This window comes from Ochlerotatus camptorhynchus, unplaced genomic scaffold (genome assembly GCF_037179485.1).
Source record: "Ochlerotatus camptorhynchus isolate MF236.1 unplaced genomic scaffold, CSIRO-AGI_Acam_v1.1 ptg000433l, whole genome shotgun sequence".
In the NCBI taxonomy this organism is placed as follows: domain Eukaryota; kingdom Metazoa; phylum Arthropoda; class Insecta; order Diptera; family Culicidae; genus Ochlerotatus; species Ochlerotatus camptorhynchus.
This window is the reverse complement of record NW_027040919.1, coordinates 1,306,624-1,326,934: the sequence shown is the minus strand read 5'-3', so window position 1 is coordinate 1,326,934 and position 20,311 is coordinate 1,306,624. Positions and strand designations below refer to the sequence as shown.

The 20,311-nt window shown below is 40.4% G+C and overlaps 2 protein-coding genes across 3 annotated transcripts in view; one reads left to right on the top strand and one right to left on the bottom strand.

Annotated features, from left to right (window-relative positions):
* Window positions 1-20,311, bottom strand: part of rudimentary (carbamoyl-phosphate synthetase 2, aspartate transcarbamylase, and dihydroorotase rudimentary) — a 59,200-nt gene that overhangs the window by 20,247 nt on the left and 18,642 nt on the right. The window lies entirely within an intron of this gene.
* On the top strand, window positions 3,685-19,588 carry LOC135711503 (uncharacterized). Of its 2 annotated transcripts, none has more exons than XM_065234367.1 (4): window positions 3,685-4,281; window positions 16,724-16,861; window positions 16,931-18,812; window positions 18,870-19,588. In XM_065234367.1, exons 1-4 carry the CDS (start codon window positions 3,890-3,892, stop codon window positions 19,440-19,442), a joined length of 2,985 nt encoding a protein of 994 aa, XP_065090439.1. In that variant the 5' UTR covers window positions 3,685-3,889; the 3' UTR covers window positions 19,443-19,588. The 2 variants fall into 2 exon arrangements, with proteins under 2 accessions (XP_065090439.1, XP_065090440.1); XM_065234368.1 differs by having other exon boundaries at window positions 3,686-4,281; window positions 18,888-19,588.

Here is a 20,311-nt window from a genome sequence, read left to right as displayed (position 1 = left end):
CAAAATTCGATAACCAGATCAATGGTGGAAAAAATTAAGTACCTTGGACCATATTGGCCACTTCCGGACAAGTTCCAGGTGCCCCTGGAAGTGACCAGAATCGGACTTGGATAATAACCTATCATGAGGCACATTAAAATACATCAAAATTCGATAAGAAAATCAATGGAATTGAACCTCATGGACCATCCGCTTGAGAAGCCAACGTGTAGCCAACCACGCCATAGGACCCCTCAACTTGAGAAAAATCGTAATCTCGCGACTCCCACGAGTGTGTAGAGACAAAGTTGAGCTTGGCTAAAAATCACGGCGTGAAGGCACCATATTTGACGCGGTTCCTAACTTAACGCACTCGATCAATTTCGACCATTTTCCATTCATATTTTTGAAATGTTAACATTGCAAATATTAGTCGGTGCTCTAGGGATGATAGTGTAACAATTCAACTGATGGTTGCTGATAAAACGGCTGCAGGCGAAAATGAAGACGAGAATGTGGAATTCGATGTTATGTCTGATGCTGACATAGTCAATGCTGATCTTAACCCTCCGTTACTCGCGCCAACGCCGCCAACTTTTATAACACGAGAAAATTACTGTCTTCGACAAAGTTGTTCAAGAGGTCAAAGCATTTTTGGCTGGTAAAGAGTAGTTAAGAATTTTCTCACCACGTGGCATAGATGTACACTTCTTGTATATGCTATATCTCGAGATCCTAATCAGATAGAAAGTTACTGTCTGCAACAAAGTTATTCAGGAGGTCAAAGTCTTTTGGCTGGTGAACAATAGTTTAGAATTTTCAAGGCTCTAGGCTTTGAACTCCTGAACAACTTTGTTCAAGACAGTAACTTTCTATCTGGTCAAGAACGTGAGATATTTTATATGCGAGAATTTCACATGTATACTAGCATCATGAAGTGGGAAAATTCTGTACTACTGTCCACCAGCCAAAAGACCTTGACCTCCTGAACAACTTTCTATCTGATCAGGATCTCGAGATATAGCATATGCGAGAAGTGTACATGTATACTAACGCCGCGTGGTGAGAAAATTATTAACTACTGTTTACCAGACAAAAATTCTTGGCCCCCTAAACAACTTTGCCGAAGACAGCAACTTTCTAGCTGATCAAGATCTCAAGCTATTGAATATGGGAGAAAGGCACGTATATACTAGCACCGCATAGTGAGAAAATTCTAAACTATTGTCACCCAACAAAAAGATCTTGACTTTCTGAAAAACTTTGCCGAATACATTTACTTTCTATCTGGTCAGGATCTAGAGATATTTTATATGCAAGAGTTTCACATCTATAGTAGCGCCGCAAAGTGAGAAAACTCTGAACTACTGTCCACCTGCGAAAAAGCCTTGACATCCTGAACAACTATGCCGAAGACAGTACCTTTCTATATGGTTTGGACATATTTTATATGAGAATTTAACGTGTATACTAGCGTCGCATAGTGAGCAAATTCTGAATAGGCTTTGATCTCCTGAAAAACTTTGTGAAAGACAGTAACTTTTTATCTGGTCAGGATCTCGAGATATATCACATGCGAGAATTTCACATGTATACTAGCGCTACGTAATGAGAAAATTCTGAACTACTGTCCACCAGTGACAAGGCTATGATCTCCTGAACAACTTTGTCAGAAACAGTAACTTTCTATCTTATCAGAATCTTGATATATTCCATGTTGTAATCAATTAAGTCAAATCCCACGTAGTATGGTCACAGTTTTCGCGGTTTCCATTTACATTTTCCCTATTATCCGCATTTTTCAGGTGTTTACTGTAATCAAAGTTAAACTTGTTTAGATCAAAACAAGTTTTTTGAAGAATACTCGTTGGTTTCAGATCGATTGGTAACTCAGCAACAAAATGGCAATGGAAAACTCATTTCCCGATCTTGTCAGACTGAGTCGAATGATGTATGTTACTCGTCCTCGGATCGAAAGTCGGTTTTCCAAGCGTTTTATGAAAAATAATTTGCAAGATAGGGAAAAAAAATATGACTCCGGATAATCGAGCCATTTTCTCCGGATAATCGAGCCTCAGGTTAATCGAGCCTCCGGATAATCGAGTCCGGCCTGTACTGTAAAACCACCGACGAACCGACATGCCACAGAAGCATTTCGTTTGTCCACAATTCGATTCGTCAAAAAATGCGATTCGAACTTTCAAACGGGCGATCAGATCTGTCAAACGAGGTGAGACGCAAACCATGACAATATAAATTCTTTGTGGGTTCGTGTCTTTACTCATGATACGACGCGATCGGATGAGTAGATGGCGGTAGTGTTTAACTTTTTTTAAATATAGCGTCTTGGGCAAGAATTTGAATGTTGCTTGAATGAGCTGTCAAGTCGGTTCATCGGTGGTAAAACTACCACCAAAAAACTACTCGTGCATAACTACAGTGGTTCTAGTGAATTACGATCCCATATACGCTATTTCAAAACTACTCACATTTGTATAGAATCCACCCAGATCGGTTAAAGCTGAACCTACCCTTTTTACACGATACGTATTATTATTCTTATTTTTGTCAAAAGGAACTCAGCGCCAGTGTCTGTTTTTATCATTTACTATCACACGCAAGGAGTACCCAACTAACAATTTTAGCTGCAGACTAGCTTATACAGCAGAAAATTGCCTTATGCAGCTAATTTTTGTCTGTATAAGCTGATCTGCTGCTAAAATTGTTTGTTGGGTAGCGCTTCAACCCAGTGTAGATGAATTGCGTTTGTTTCGAAAATCTTCACTGTTACGTACGAGTTAAATGAACAAATGAGTTCATTATACATCAACGAATACGTGTTTGTTGATATTCTCCAGTGCTTGATTATCCAACCCAAAATTGTCAAAATCAGAAATGATCCTTAAAAGCAAAATAATCAATTTCATTGAGGGCAAAATGATTATTTTAAATATTGTCGACTCCAAAGCTTAAAACCGGCATTTTTCATCAATTCAGCATAAGGCAATAATTTGCCATCGGCTTGTGTGTAAAAACTAACACGACACGTCCTTCAGCGCTATATTTGAGTGAAATGAAAAATCATCCCAACCAAGATGAAAACGAATATTAATATCGACAACAGCGGAAGCAGCCACGAGAAAAAAACAAAATTTGATGACATTTAATGTTGATTACGATACTCAAAGGTTGCCATGATCAAGAGAATGTTGTTAAGTCCAAAATCAGATTCATGCAAGAAGTTGGTCTATCTGTTACGGTTGTCTTCATTTCCAGCTAAGTTGAGTGTAGAAGAAATGATTTTTATCAGCACTGCTCAGTGCACATACGCTGCTCTCAGGATGATATCAGCTGAAGCAATGACCCTAGTTTGGAAGTGACTATCCCAATCGCTAGCGATTCCACAAACAGCATTTGAAAAGTGAGCAATTTTCCAAAAAACAGTAATTTTACGGAAACATTTTGACTCAACCAAACTTGCAATAAACCATGAGTCATATAAACTCTCAACACGTTAACCGAAACTTAAACCTTACATCACTCTAGAACCTCACATTCGGGGAGCCAAGTCGGTGCGACAAAGATGGCATCACCACCTACCAATTCCAGTGCACTTCTCCCGCAGCTATCGCGTTCCATCGCCCGCACATGGGGTCCACCTCGGCCGATAAGTTGCTCGTTCATTACATTAAAGACTAGCGCTCTGAAGAACTGATAACACGGGGCGGAAAATGTGAAACGACCAATCGCCGAACCACGTATTCAGTTTGTAAAGCTCGCTCCTTCGTGTCACATCGAATTACGATCTCCGAGGTTATCCGCGCGCTTTGATCGTGATCATGCCTTCGATCTGTTTACCCTTCGCGTCGTAGATTATCCATCGTCGTCGTCTGGAGCAGTTGTCGTCGCGATGGGTCATTCCACGTCGAAAGAAGCCGCCACCCCGAACAATCCGTGGGAGGCGGAAATTGCACGGAAGAAACGTCGCGAGCTAAATGCCAAGGAGCGAGCTGCCGAACTGAAACAGATCGTGAAGCAACGGAAACGGGCCGAAAAAGAAGCCCAGCGTGCTCAACGGAAGGAACAGAAGAAAAAGAAGAAGAACAAACGGAAATCAAAGCTTGACGATCTCAAGGACACTGAACCGCCGGCCATAGTGCGGCAATCTAAAGCAAAACTAGAAGAAAGTGACTACGATTCGGAAGCGATCCGGCGGATGAAAGATCAGCTGGCGTTCAACAGTGACATCTTTGTGCTGAATCAGCTGCTGCTCGGTGTGCAGTTCTACGGAAATTACGAAAGGTAGTGCATCGCGAGGGGGAATGAGTTTGCAATCATGCTATTAATGGACGAATGAAATCATTGAAACTGCAAAGACGCAAGTTAGTAGCAACTCAGAATCGATACAGATACTTGGCAGAGTGTGTCGCGTGTGCGTCTTATCAGTTGCACTGTTTGACGACAATTGTGTCCTACAAGATGTTTTGGAGAGTTTGCGAAAACGAGGGAGGTACTGATGAACGCCATCGCCAATGATGAGTTAGTGAAAGTATTGTGTTATCGGAACACAGCAAATATAAAGGGATTGACAAGTGACATATGTGCTAGTTAATAATACTAGATCATCGAATATCGACAGTATATGGAGTGATTCACCGGTGTCGAGTATGCCTTCAATTGCTTGATAAGGAATAAAAAATAGTTCATGCAAACATGTGTTAAGTGTCGAAGCTTACGAGACCAGCGAATGGATGATAGATTCGTCAACATATTTTTTTTTTTCGATAAGTAAAAAACGAAATGTCCTCACGTCGAGTGTTTCATCGCCAAGGCTTTCCAGCCAGTAATTGAAATCAACTTCACGAAAAACATTTGTCATATTGAAAATGGAATCAGTACGCTGTTGCATGCATGACATTGCATGTTTGTCAATATATAGCTCTCTAATTTCCAACTTGCAATAGTCTGATGTGGTTAGTTGGTTGATAGTTCGGCATATTAAGGGATCCTGCCCGAATTCTAGTGCAAGTTTGGATGGCTTCAGGTACCTCGGAATATCGAATGATCCGGTGGATTTCAATATCACATTCAGTCAACATCCAGAATTATTCTGAAGGATTTAGAACTGGACCCAACGAATACCGTGTTAGCAGGTTCTTATATCTTTGAGGTATACCCAGTTAGCTTGCTGCAGCGGATCAAGGGACTTTGGGGCAAGTTGAAATGCCAAACCATGCGGAGCAGATGTTAACTGTTCATTGTGCACTCATTTCTAGATAGAGCTGGAATTAGCGCGTAACAGCTTTTGTAAACAATGACTTCTCTCGATGATTTCTATGAATCCAAGGCACGCTCACGCAAACTCTTCCCCTACCCGATGGTAATGTTAATTTGCGTTGGCGAGACTTGAATTTCTAGAAATCATCGAAAGAAGTCATTGTATACAAAAGCTAATACGTCCTAATTCCAGCTCTATCAAGATTTGTTAGTTGGAGCACATAATCATTTGCTATGGAGTTTGACGTTTTTACACTATCACTATCTATGGAGCGTAGTATCCTCCACAGTGTGATTAATAGATGAAAATAGTGTTATACGGACGATGCTTTACAATCAATAATATTTACAGTGCTATGCCTGTTTGTCTGGGCTAAAGGCATAGATACTGCTTTGAAACTGAATCTCAATCCAAGCCTCGTACGGTTAGAAATAAGTTCCCAGCTTATGAGTTACCTTAACACCAATTAAGGTATATGTGCTCGTCCACAACTCGTTTCCGAAGCTCTCTAAACCTCTTTTAAATCTCCTTAAAGCTCTGAAGTTAGCAGATCCTCTCTTAACCGTTATGTGCGTGACGGGATGCCCGGGTACCCAGTTCCCATTTGAATAACGCGGTGTAGAGAAAAGCAAAATATCCCTCACGCACACAAGGGTTAAGCCTTTTTCAGACCTTCGAAGGTCACTGAACCTTTCTGAAGTTTGTTAAATCTCTCAGACGTCTTTCAAGCTTCACAGCTGTATCTTTGCATTAGCTCCAGGATCATCCTAAAATTTGTTATAGAAGTTCAGAGACCTTTACTGCCACTCATCGCAAGTCGGTTCTATTTCCGATTTTGTCAGTTTTCCAATGGAAATAGTTGCCAATCACCCATATTTTCATAATACTGGATGAACTCAACAATTTTGTTCTGGAAACGTTTGTGAACATAGCTAAAGATGTTGTCCCATGCCATAAGAAGCAATCGCAAGTATTATTGAAAGTTTAATCGTGCTTTTAAAGTATTCTACAAGTCTAAATCATGGAGTACAGAGCCCTCATAAAACCCAAATTGTTACTAGGGATGTTACGAAGCAAACAGACAATTTTAGTAACCCATAGGGGGTATAGGGTCACTAGGTGGAAGGCCATTGGGCTGATCGCCGTTAGGCCGACTTTTGAAAAGTGTGGTAAGCGTGATTATCTCTCACTCCAGCAGGTCTGGGCTCAATCCCAGTCGGCGCCGCCGGGATTTTGTGAGGCATAACATCTCTGATCACACCTTTGGTCCCCGGTTCATGAGTTGATGGGTCGATAGGTAGCGTCCAGGTGTGGGAGCTGCCTCTCTGACGTCGTTAGCGTTGGTGCTCAGCACGGAAAACATGACCAACGGAATACAAATCAAGGAAAATAAAAACTTTCAACGCGGAACATGTTTCTTGATTTATGCTGCCGTTATACGCATAATTGTTCAATGTTCTATGCAACCCCTATGAGCCGTGGGACTCAAGCAATATGAGTGTGGCTAAATCATGGACTAAAATAAAAAATTACGAAACTCAATCCATTAAAAAATATTACAATCGCACTTTAAAAAATATATCATTTTGGGACTTAAAAAGTAAGAGGTTGTATCCAAAACATGACCGTAGATTAGACGTAGGATAACGTGCTCGGTTTCAATATTCGGCGACTGTGTTAGGGAAACCACTATTTCCATCACGGAAACACCTCGTTTTCTAATGTCAAAATTACGCATTTTCGTGTACAAAACGCACGGATTTTTAGGTTTATTCAATAAATAATAAAGAAAATGAAAATTGATTGGATTTAGGATTTTTTGCTTTTTTCTAGCGTTCTGGAGAAAACCTTACCTTAATTCGAAGTGTTTCGGTCATTACGAGAATGTTTATGTACCACTTCAATACTGTTACGCATTTTACCACAAATACATTGTACATTGTCAAAGAGCTTTGGGTGTGATGTGGCTGGCAGCAAGGCGAGCGTACGTTCAATTTAAATTAATTTTAAGCAACAATAATTTATAGTGGTCCTGAAAAGGATCGCTTGTAGTGATGGCCGGTGTTGTGAAAATCACTTGTATCACAAATATCACGCCAACCAAATATCAGCTCTGATTAAAACTCATTTGATATTTTTAAATACGCCACTCATTTGAGTTATTGACAACCCAAGCAATGCAACATTACAACTCAGCACTCACTTATTCTTGTCTTTTTTCACTCTCAAAGGATTATACACATGTACTTTCTATTCAATAAAACGAAACACACAAACGGTTCGTTTTAAGTACAACTCCATTGAGGTAGTATCACCAACAATCAATTCGAAACTAACGATTTTAAATTGGCTCACTACTTGACTAGCCTATTGGTCCCAAGCAAATCGATTGACGTACCCCATTCTAGTCGAAATTCTAGTACTACACTATGTTTGTTTTGATTCGCTACGAAAGTTTGACAGATAAAATGAGGGGTTCGTAAATTTTCCTATGTGTTGAGGTGAATCGATTACCTTGGGACCGAAGATAGTACACGGGAACAAATCCAATCACCAAAACGAGAAAAATTACTCATGATTTCATGAACATAGCGTGTTTTCATGTTATGAAAATACACCATGAATAATATTCATGATATCATGCGCTAATTTTTGCGTAACGCAGTCAAGATTCCAAAAATCATGAATCATCCTAGTTGAAACCATGAACTAAATTCTATCAGCTTTTAAAGCCAAAACATGTAAAACAAAATAAAGTAAAACGTCAGACTGGATTCGAACCAAGAACATTGGGATCATTAAACCCATACTTTAACCACTAGACTTTCAGAACTTGTATAAGGATGAAGGCAAAAGGCGTATAAGAGCTACCTATGTAGTGCATTTTATGAATACGGTTTGCCAGGTACGTGTAACGCTTGTAGCGGTCATGATTCCGCTGTATTATGAAATAATGAATTTCCATCATAAAATTGTAGATCATTGCTATGATTTCATGGCGTGGAACGTTTTTTCATTTCATGATTTTTTATTCATGAAAATGGAATCGGATTTCTTCCCGTGTACCAGAGCTGAGCCAAGAAGTTGAGCTCGTTTCTTCGGAACCTTCTGGTCTTAGTCTTACAATTCCACCATATAGTGTACTATTATGAGTGAGGCACTCATTTTATTTTTTCATATGTGAAAATCACTTAGGGTTTACGTGAAGTGCAAATAGAATTTGTGCACTTTGTCGATTATTTTGAGTGTAGAGTAGTGTGCGCTGATTAAACGTCAAAAAGCTCCATAGTGCCTATGATCAGATCAGAGACGATGTTTTATAAGAGACGTGCGGAAAGAATAAAAGTAAATCTGGTTGCACGGCCAACAAAGTTATTTTGTCTGCAAGGTTTGGCAACCCGCAACTTTGTGTTTACTTTGAGTGACTTTTAATTTAAGCGAATATGTTTTTTATCGTTTCGATAGTACCGGTATTCAAACGAAGTATTTGAATAATCATTTTTCGACAACACTCAGTGAAACCAAATATACTACATTGGAGGGGATATTTTACAGAGCGTTGCGCAAAATTAGGCAATCTGTGATTCATGCTTCCTACCCTGTATGAATGAAATCTCGATTTCTTTTTCGAATGGATGTATCTGCTTTTTAAAACAATACATTTACTCGTCTATTTGGCTTAACTGGTAGCTCGCCCACGCATGCTAACACTACCGTAAATGAGCTACCAGTTACGCCAAACCGATAATCAAATGCATTGTTTACAAAACCAGATATGTCCCTTTAAAAAGTAATCGAGAAATCCCTTTTTAGACATGTTTCCCCAAATTCATTATCTTGACAGATTACACCGGAAACGCCTTGATCCACTGTAACGCCTGTGCATGTTTTTCGTTGCACTGGAGTACTTTTTTTGTGAGAACATATCGAGAATACAGTTGGTGAATAACAATAATATTACAGCCCGGTTAGCTGTAAGCCCCTTGATGATGCTATTGCAAATTACTATTTTTGAAGACTGTCACGATGATCACATAAAACTAGATGATACACACCAAATGTAAATCGCTGAAAATCAGCAAATTTTTGCTGATTTTAGACTTGATGAAAGATCAGCAAACTTTCCAGCACAATAATGCAGCTGAATTTTTCAGCAATGACAACCTTTTACTGAAAATCAGCAATGTTTCTTTACTGATCTTTCAGCAATTCAAAATTCTGGCATTAGGCAGCATTTTGCTGATTAAACTGTTAAATTCAGTAAATTGAATTTGTTTTCACTATATGAACTTCCAGCTTCTAGTTGATACAAATATACGTATAATAAAGATAAAATCGCCAGACTCTTTTCCAAGTATCATTTATTAAATATAACCAGTGTCCGAGCCATCAGTTATTATTACCTACATACTATTTATTTGTAGTTTTTTTTTTCTTCCTGCGGTTTGACCGGTGGTGTACGAATGCAAAAATACTTGTGACTGTGATGCTAACAGTTTGACAGCTGTTTGACTGGGTATTGTACTAAAATAAAACCATACTGGGTTTATGATAGCTGATTTTTTCGGTAAAAAAGTCGTTTGCTGTTTTTCAGTAAAGTATTGAATTGCTGATCATGATCCAGCAATTCGTTTTACTGATAATGAAAATTTAAATTTAGTGTGTAGAGGCAAAATGTTTTGACTTTGTATGCATCAGTTGTATCCAGTGATTAAAAACTTGACAGTCGATCAGCGGCCTTGCAATTTTTTAAAAAAATATTTGCTTTCTGACATTCATGTAAATATAAAAAAAATGATCTCAAAAGATTTTTATTGTGTATTATTTGTATTCCAAAAGTCAAAAAGCATCCAATTGCACTTTTCATACGCAAACTTAATTATAATTATTTAAATCCCAAAAATTAAATTTCATCCGCAATCTCAATACTCCTCACGCTTTCCTCGCGAAGCGCTCGTGTTCGGTATTCGGTATGAAATTCATACCGATTTCTTGTGGCTAAAATTCATAAGTGGTTCTTATGGAATTCTTACGTTCTTTTGCCTCAGTGTACACACTTAGAAATAACTAATTTTACACGTGACGGAATCCGTCTTCGACATAAAATATGAGACGTAAACAAACATGTCATGTAATATTAAGTGCTCCGAGACTGAAAAGTTTGTTGCTAGACGAAAAGTACGTTTGATTGAGCTATATTTCGCGTCTGCTATGACTTAAATTTTTGTCAAAATTGACGTTCGTATATGTCACTCTCAGAGCACCGAAATTTACATGATTTTTTCTAAGTGTGTAGGTAAAGCGGGTCAAAGTAGTTTTCATTTACTTGTGTGCAATTCGTATGGAATTTTCCACTAGCTTTCTATCCATAAGTAAGTTAGTTGTACCCAAAAGTAGGTAAACATAATTATATGCAACGTTGGGTACCCACACTTTACTACCCCTGTTGGGTGGTTTTCCTCCACCGTTTTTGACAACATTAGAAGGAGGAAAGGAGACAAACTAGTCAAAAGTAGGTAAAAGTGAACTGACCGTTGGGTACTTTTTTCTTACCGTGTAGATAAAGAGGACACTGAAAATATCTTAATAACGGAAAGCATAGCCAAAGAATTCACGTTTGATTCAAAGGCCGCGCGGGTGTGAGTGTTATAAGTAGAGTGCTAGGGGCACGCAATAACCTTTAATTCCAACGCAAGCAACGGCTTTAATTAAATTAATTATATTAACTACTGCTTTAATTACATTAATCACACAATGTAGAAAATTAACTACTTTTTAACTCCATTAATTACAGTCGAACTTTGGTAATTAAAGTACATTAATTACATTTTCAGTACTTTTAATTACATTAATTACGGACAGATAATTTTAATTACCTTCAGTACTACTTCAAAACGCATTAATTACTTTAAGTACTTTTGATTGCATTTTATGTTCAACCCACCGGTTCTTTGTATTGCGTGCCCCTCGGTAGAGTGACAGAAAAGCTCATGTGAGTTTTTGTTATGACTCAAGCGAGTTTTTCTATCATTTGAGATTTTAACGATTCATTACCATTGCAAATCACTAGTGATAGCGGATCTATTGTGAGAGCAAATTGATTTTTTTTTTTATCATGAGTGGAACAACACTGGTTATGGTTGAGGAATTCCTTTGGTTTGTTTTTTTTTCCGTCGATCTTGTTTTCCGTGCTGAGCACCAATACTACCGACGTGCCAGGAAGGCAGCTCCCACACCTGGACCCTACCTATCGACCCAACAACTCATGAACCGGGGACCAACGGCTTTACTTCCCATCCGAAGGAAGGCGTGATCAGAGATGTTATGCCTCAGAACATCCCGGCGGCGCCGACTGGGATTAAACCCAGGCCTGCTGGGGTTAGAGGTAATCACGCTTACCACTACACCACCGGCGCCGTTATGGTTGAGGAATTCTGAGCTATTAGGGTGTTCAACACGGATGAGGCTGGCGAGCTGTATGTTGGTTGTTTGGAACGAGGGTGATGCGCTTGGTATAGATGGCCCACAGCGGCTCGCAACGAGCAGTTGAATCTGATCATTACCGGTGCGGCTTTTTTCTCCTTCTTCGGTGAATCGAGAGCTCTTAAAGGCAGCCTTGATAGCTAGCTGCATGCTGGGAGCCTTTCGTTGTGTACTGGAGAAAAATGTACAATGCTACGCACCGAAAACACTACTGCTGTTGCTGATTGAATAATCACCATTGGGCGAGACCGGATGGAATTCGATTTTGAAATCTGTGTAAGGGAAAGCGCTTTTTGCAGGCAATTGGTGATATTTTTATCACCATTGCCACAGTTGGAAATGTGTGTAATTTTAAACAGTGACCTATTGAAAATTAATTATGTGATCATTTTAGCAGATTTGTAGAAAAATTTCAAATCGATTGGCTTGTGTAGAATTAAAATCCAGCCGCTATTGACAGAGTTATAAACGGTCAAAACCTGACCACTTTTCGTAACGCGGTGGGTTTTGATTTTTTGAAGTTGCACGTGATTTGAGTTGTCGCATGATGGAATTTTGACCAAATCATATTCTGTCCACTTTTCCGGTGGAACGCGGAACATTTCAGGTTGTGGCCAATGTAGTCTAGGATATTGTATAAGACTACCTGTTTGAATTACTTTTGCATTCTTATGTGATTTGAGGTGTCGCATGATGGGTTTTACATGAAATCAGGTTCTGACCACTTCCCCAGGGTAAGAGATGAACTAGCCTCAGGCTAAAAATCTCTAAAATAAAGAAAAAAAAAAAAAAAAAAAAAAAAAAAAAAAACTTCCCCAGGGTAGCAGGAATATGTCCGGATATTGCCAATGTGGTTCTAATCACTCAATAAGGCTATCAATGATTTTATATATAAATCCATCATGCGTCGCATAAAATTACACTGGAGTCGCTTTTTATCGTTATACACTGGAGTCGCTTTTTACGCGGTTTTTTTACACAGTTTTTTTTACGCGGATTTTGAAGTTCACGTGGTTTTTTTTTTAACGCGGATTCCGGAATTTACGCGGGACGTATCAACCGCGTAAAACGCATTTCACGTGTACATGTGCAGTGTACAGTGTTCATGTACACTGGAAATGCGTTTTACGCGGGTGATACGTCCCGCGTAAATTCCGGAATCCGCGTTAAAAAAAAAACCGCGTGAACTTCAAAATCCGCGTAAAAAAAACTGTGTAAAAAAACCGCGTAAAAAGCGACTCCAGTGTAATTTTATGTGGCGCATGATGGATTTTATTTGAAGTCATGTGCTAAATACTTTCCCCGAGGAACTGGTGTGGCCAATGTGATTCCAGTCACTTAATAATTCTTCCTTCTTCTTAGTTTTCGCATATCAAGCTTATTGCTTATCGCATATTAGCTTATTGCGTGCTCTCAACTTAATGTTCTAAATACACTTCCACAGCTATTAATTGAGAGCTTTCGATACCAATATCAATGCACGAATTTGTATATTGTGTTGCAAGCACAATGATACTTTATGCCCAGGGAAGTCGAGAACATTTCCAACCCGAAAGATTCCCTCGACCGGACCGGGATTCGAACCCGGCGCTTCCGGCTTGGTAATACCGTCCCTTTACAGTCTAGACTATGAGCCCCCAAAAATTCTTCCAATGATTTTAATTTTGAATACTAATTTGATTTTATGTGGCTCATGATGGGTTTTAGTTCAAGTCATGTTCTGGCAACTTTCCCGGAAGAGCATGTCCCGGGTGTTGCCAGTGTGATTCTTAACACTCAATACAACTGTCAATGATCTTATTTTTGAATTTGCATGTGATTTGATGTGCCGCATGCTAGGTTTGAGTTCAATCCACATTTTGACCACTTTCCCGGAGAAACTCGGAACATGTCCGAGTGTCGCCAATGTAGTTCTGGACACTCAATAAGACTTTGAATGATCTTATTTTTGAACTCTCGTGTGATTTGATGCGTCGCATGATGGGTTTTACTTCAAGGGCAGATTCTGGCCACTTTCCCGGGGGAACATGGAACTTGTCCGGGAGTGGCCAATGTGATTCTTGACACTTTGCTGTCAGTGATCTTATTTTTAACCGCTATGTGATCGCCAAAAATAACACCTTTAGGAGCTCGACAAGGGTACCCGGGTACCCTTAAATTTAAATACTTGCTACTGCGGCCAATTTTGACCGATTTTGTGGCCATAGAAGTATTTGGGAAGGAACCCCAAAAATAAGGGTATCAAAATTTATGAATTTACAGCAGGATATTGTTTATCATAATTTTATGATCATTCGATGGATTGACCCCTACAATATGGGTATCATAGCTATGTACGTGCTTCAAACGTAACTAATCTCTATGGGAAGCTTCCCCTGATATTCAGATGACGAAAGAATGGCATGGGGCATAGTCTCCTGTTGTAAATTCATGAATTTTGATACACACCCATATTGTAGAGGTTTCTTCCCCAGCACGTCTATGGCGAATAGAACTTGCTGCGCAATGACCGTTCTGGGAACAATCCGTCAGATGACCACAATATAAGGATAAACAGTCTCTTGATGTAAATTCATTAATTTTGATACCCATATTCTAGGGTTTCCTTCCCAAACACTTATATGGCCACTAGAGGCCCTACGGGAACTTGCTCCGGAATGGCCGTTCCGGGGACAAACTTTAAACTAGTCCTCAAGAGAGCTGAAATTGTTTCTTGAAGGAAATTCTGATACTTTGATATCGATTCCTTTGAAATTCTACCGAAAGTGGCAAGACACTTCTAGAACATTATACAGGAAATCCAAATTTCCGTGAACCGAACGATTCCGGATGGACACTTTTGGCAATGTCCAGAAAGAAGATAAGTTTTTGAATCCAATGGAGCCAAAAGATTCAAAATCGGTCAAAATTGGCCGCAGTAGCAAGCATTTCAATTTTGCGGGTACCCGGGTACCCGGGTCGAGCTCCTAAAGGGTAAAACATTTCAAGACCCCCCTTTCGAAGTCCCTTCTGCAATATGAAACCTTTCTTCATGAAAAGTTGTATCTCCATGAGTCTAAGATGTCATTGAATTCTGGTTTCCTATCGTGAAAATAATTGTATAATTTCTGAACTTGAAATCTTAAAAGGTACCCGGGTAACCTGTCGATCACATAACTGTTAATTGTCATGTGTTTTAACGTGTTGCATGATATGCTTGGTACGTTTCAGATCGCTTCTAGCATTAAAGCCTGTATTCAGTGGAACATGATAGGGTCAAATATCCGAAAGCAGTTGACCGATTCCAAAAATAATAAATAGCGTTTAATGAGACCATAGTACCTTTCATTTGACGGGTTTTTCGTCAAATTTGGTGCAGTGATTGCCGGTAAACACACCTCATTTTATTTTGTAACACACATACATACACACAGTATTTTATATATGTCGTCGAGCATTGTCGATTGGTATACAGTCAACTCTCCATATCTCGATGTGAAATATCTCGTGACTACTTTATCCTATATGTCGATGGTTCCCAGCCCCTTTAAACGTTCTAGTAGGCTATTTTTGTTCTATATCTCGATCTCTTCATGGTTCTTTCAATATCGAGATATGGAAAGTTGACTGTATACCACTTGGTCTTCTGGGTCTCGGATCAAAAGTCGGGCTTTCAAGTGGTATATATATACACTTATATTTAAGAAAGGATATAACCTACAGTGTAATCGTGATTCTAGGTAATTTTAAGCTTTAATTAAAAACTGTGAAAGTGCGCAAAGAAGGCAGCCCTACTTTTGCTCAATAAAACAGATGAAATTATCCTTGATAAGTAAAAAAAATCTCCTTAAAATAGATCGGGTTGCTCCTTAAATAATTGATCAAAATACGTTAAAAATCTTAAAATGCTCAGTAAATTTTTAAAGTACGCTCCCAAAAATAGAGAAAACTGTACATTAAGCATTTCTTATTCTTCCCGGCTTTTACGCTGTTCTTGCCCGTTTTGCTGGCTGAGAGCTAACTAAGTCTTAGTTAGCTCTCAGCCAGCAAAACGCTCGCGGAACAGTGTAAAAACCAGAAAGAATAAGAAAGAAGAATCTTTAGGAGTTCATGTCTTCTTTGCGCACTTGCACAGTTGTAAGCTTAACATTACCTAGAATCACGATTAGAAAAAAAGAAGAAAAAGAAGAAGAAGGTATGATCCAGAAAGGTCGACTAATTTTTCCAACTTGAAAAATTCCTTAACTGGATCAGGAATCGATCACATCCCCTCTGGCATACTAATCAGGCTACCACGTAGTGCCAAAACAACGGAAACCTCAGTTCTATATATGCTTTAAACTTCAGTAACAATCGATTCATAATCAATTAAATAGTGTTTACCTTTCCAACTTGTCTTATCAAAACTTAGATATGAAGATTTCAAAGGTAACATTTCAGCCTTATAGGCATACATACGAACGCTCGCTCAGCCATATATGTAGCACAGTGGTTCATTGAACTAGGTCTATGTGCGTCTAAGATTCGTTGGTTTCTTAAGGGACTTCAGCACTTTTCTTCTAAGAAAACCGCTACCACATGGGTCAAAACGCTTGCTGAAGTAACAAGAAATGACACACCTATAGTGAAAACAACCTTTGCATTATTCCCATGTACAAGAATTAGAATCGACCGGTTAAACACTGTCGAACATCAACCTTCAACTATACAATGGCTGTCGACTGGAACTGCGGCGCCAGCAGGGTTAATGTAAATCTCATGTACCTCCATAGTCGTATACCTCCGAATCCGAACATAAACGGGGACCCCATTCGAAACCATATCAGCTCATGCGGTGGAGGTGCTTCCCGAGCGAACTCCTCCCGCGCCATATTCGTCACCGTTGTCGGTGACGTCGATGCACTCCCCTTATCAAATGCAACTTATTATCAACTGACAATGTCCCGCTAATTGCCTGCTAATCACATCGCTGACTGTTTGCTTTCTTTATATATCTATCCACAGAGACATGTGGGATGCAGTGGAAAGAAATCGTCGGGAGGAGAACGAACGAAGTGGCAACATTTCACGGCACTGCAAAACGGTCATCTTGCCCGATCGACTTCAGGATGCGGTCGATCAAAGAGTCAAGTTTCAGGCTAAGTAATTAAATTTCTACAGAGTGACGAACGATTTTGACTCAATTACATAATGGTATTGTTTTGTTTGTAGACACGGACCTATGAAGAATGAGCTCCAGTCGTTGTACACACAGACCTGCTACGTCATACACGACAACATAGAGATTTCCAATCCTGGGGAGACATCGGTCTACAGCATTCTGACGGATGCTCCGGTGTACAAGTTGGAGATTGAGGATGGATTTGACGAGAAGTTTAGCGCTTCGGGTAAGCGAAGGAGTGCAAATTGTCATCATGGATATGTGAAGCTGAAAAGTGTGGAGTATATCAAACCGAACAATCCATCTCCACTGGATGTCATCGATAGAGCGAACGCTGCTGGCTACGGTGAGTCCAGCGGGTTAAATAAGAATCTATCGAAACAGCGGAACGGAAAGTCAAGTAGCTCCAGCGAAAACTACAGCACAGACGAAGAAGACGACGACGATAGTGGAGAGAATGATGTGCCGATCGTAAACTTTGGGAAACTTAAGTTCAGAGACAGCGTCACCATGAAAATGCCCAGGATGGTAAATGGGGGCGGTATCTACGGTACAAACTCCTTGCTGATTCCTTCAACCTCAACGAGTTCAACGTCTCCTCCGAGCAGTGAATACGATTACGCATATATTACGGCAATCAACACTCATCAACCGCTTAGCATTATGAAAAGCCTGAATGACGATCAACCACTCAGCACTACGGTACTTCCGGATTACTGCGTGACCACGATCAATTCTTCGTCTGAATTGAATCAAGGCTACTACTCGGACGACGAATCCGACGCAGATAAACTTCTGTATCTGGCCAAGAACGGCCTCCCGATGAAGTCTAACCCAACGGTGTACACCACCGAACAGAAGCAATATCTCAACTCCAAGGGATTCCTAGCGTACTTCATAAACCTATTCCAAGAGACCCTGGCAAAAGATTTGGGAATCGACAGAGAAAACCTGGACAAGGCTACATGGAAAGGAGCCATCATTTACTGCGGTCAGTGGGAGGTAATACCCGCGATTGTGTGTCCATGGCCTCGCGAAGCATCCGAGTGGATCGAACGGAAGCGCGAAGTCAAGATCAATCCTTTGACCAAGCAAAAATTCCAATGGCCAACGTCACCCATGACCCAGAAGGTGAAATCTTTTGGCTGTCACGTCATTCCCACGGGATATTGCCCAAAAATGGGCAACAATCGCCATCGGCAACTGGAGTGGAAAATCGTCTTCCCGGAAGCGGAACGCTACCTCGAGAGCTGTCTCACCAACACCCAGGCCAAGATCTACATGCTCACCAAGCTATTGTTCAGAACATTCGTCGATCCTGCTCTCGTCACCAATATGACCATGTTCAGCAACGAACACCTGCGGGCACATCTCTTCTGGCAGTGTGAAACAAACTATGCAGCCTGGCCTGAAGACTACCTGGGAGAAGCTCTTATTCGCTTCCTAAACGGCTTACTGGATCGCATAAAAACACACAAGCTTCCGGACTACTTCCTGCCCAGTCGGAATCTGTTCGAAAACATTCCGGAACGGGTACTGGTTGAGCTGCACAGACGAATCTTTCGGATTACGGAGAACCCTGTCATGCATCTGATGATTGCGTTGAGGAATATGAAGCTTCCCGGAGGGCAGACTGCGTTCTACCCGAAGTTGAAAATCAAGCGACTCTATTCGGTTCTGGTTATCGATAACCCACTGAAGATCGTCAATCCTAGGTTCCGGGATGAGAACGAAAATCTGGCAGCCGAGGATTCCGATGATGGTTTAGAGCAGGAAAAGGAAGTTGCGGTGGGATCCATCGCTTACTTCAACAAACAAGAAGTGGAGTCTCGGAAGCAGAGAACGAGAATCGTTCGATTCATGGAAGCGGAGAAGATCAAGAAGGACAAACAGGATGAACGAAGAGAGTCACAGGATTCCATTGATTTGATGGTTGGTATTTCTATAAACACGTTTGTAACAGTAGGATTTTAAGAAGTTTCAACCTAGTTTAATTTCAACTTCCAGTTCAGTCCTCTGAAGCATATGGAAAATTTACGGCGACAGCTGATCTACAACGTCTTCGTGCAGCACTTCATCGAGATGGCACAGGTTTCCTACGTGTTCCGAACGCTGAACCAGGGTTTAATCTACCTAAAGCAAGCCGAACGTATATGTAGTCTTCTGACGGACGATCACGGCGTCGAAGAGTCCCGTCGATTTTTGACTAAAATCTACGGCGTACGGAACGAGATCCAGAAGGCGATAAACAGTGCATCCTACCGGCCAGCACTGCCGAAACGGGCTAGCACTTCGGTACAGAGCCCTCAACAGCGACGCATTCGGATGAAGTCACCCAAACAGAATGGACGCAAAGGTCGAGCGTCCTACAGTAACGTGAATCGCAAGTCACCGGAAGAAACACCTCGGCAGTCTCCGGAACGGGTCAGGAAACGATCATCACGTCAACTGGCGACGAGCGTGCAGGTTCACAGCGCTGTAAAGGGATCTCCACCGACTTCGACCTCCGACGATCAGGATGACATCTCCCGTTTGCTGGGAAACGTCACAATCGGTGCTTGACGACCGTAGGCTTAGGTTGTGTTAGATTATCAGCTTGATTGATTACTATTTGAGAACTATTTCTGTGATATGAAGAATGCTTTGTGTAAGAAGATGCTTTTTTTAATGTTGAATGTAGTTGTGTGGCTCTTAATAAAATGTTGAATTATGATGAGTGGTTTACGCTGATGATTGCGACTTAGCACATAGGTGAATTTACGGAAGGTAAATTGTTCAATTGTATTGGGTATGCTTGGACATATGTATCGACTTTGAGATGTGAGATGTGAGATGTGACGCCCCTCAATTTAAACCTCATTTAAACGCGACTGCATGATAGGAGGTTTTCCTTTCCATTTTAGCTTCCCCTCATAGAGTTTATTTAAATTGCAGGACTTAAAAAAAGGCGGTTTACTAGACTGTTTCAAAGGCTAGGTCCTTTACTTTTGACGTAGGACTACGTCTGTGTTTTCTGTATGGGGGTACACTTTGTGAAAACCAAAAATGGAACATGTAACAATATTATGAAAGCTTTTGAACATTAATAACTCAGCTGCCCCTGGACCAATTTCCATAATTTTATCACCAAGCGATCAGAAATATGTCTACGGTTGCGTTAAAATTAAGACTGACTTATTTTTCAAAATGTCACTATTGAAAATTGCACAAATGTGCAACTGTTGCTATGATATTTAAAATTATCACCGATTGCCTGCGAAAACCGATTTCCCTAACACAGATTTCAAAGTTGAATTCCATCCGTTCTCACAAAATAGTGTTTATTGAATCATCACGTGGTGAGTGGTGGTGTTCTCCAGTACACAACAAAAGGCTGCCTGCAAGCAGCGAGCTGCAGCCCACATGAGCATCCATAGAAGGAGGAAGAAGCC

Bases quoted from the DNA above. Each gene is read 5' to 3' on its own strand.
- LOC135711503 (XM_065234367.1), top strand. From the start codon at position 3,890: ATGGGTCATTCCACGTCGAAAGAAGCCGCCACCCCGAACAATCCGTGG. The intron at 4,282-16,723 runs GTAGTGCATCGC...ATCTATCCACAG, and splicing joins TTCTACGGAAATTACGAAAG to AGACATGTGGGATGCAGTGG. The intron at 16,862-16,930 runs GTAATTAAATTT...TTTTGTTTGTAG, and splicing joins AGAGTCAAGTTTCAGGCTAA to ACACGGACCTATGAAGAATG.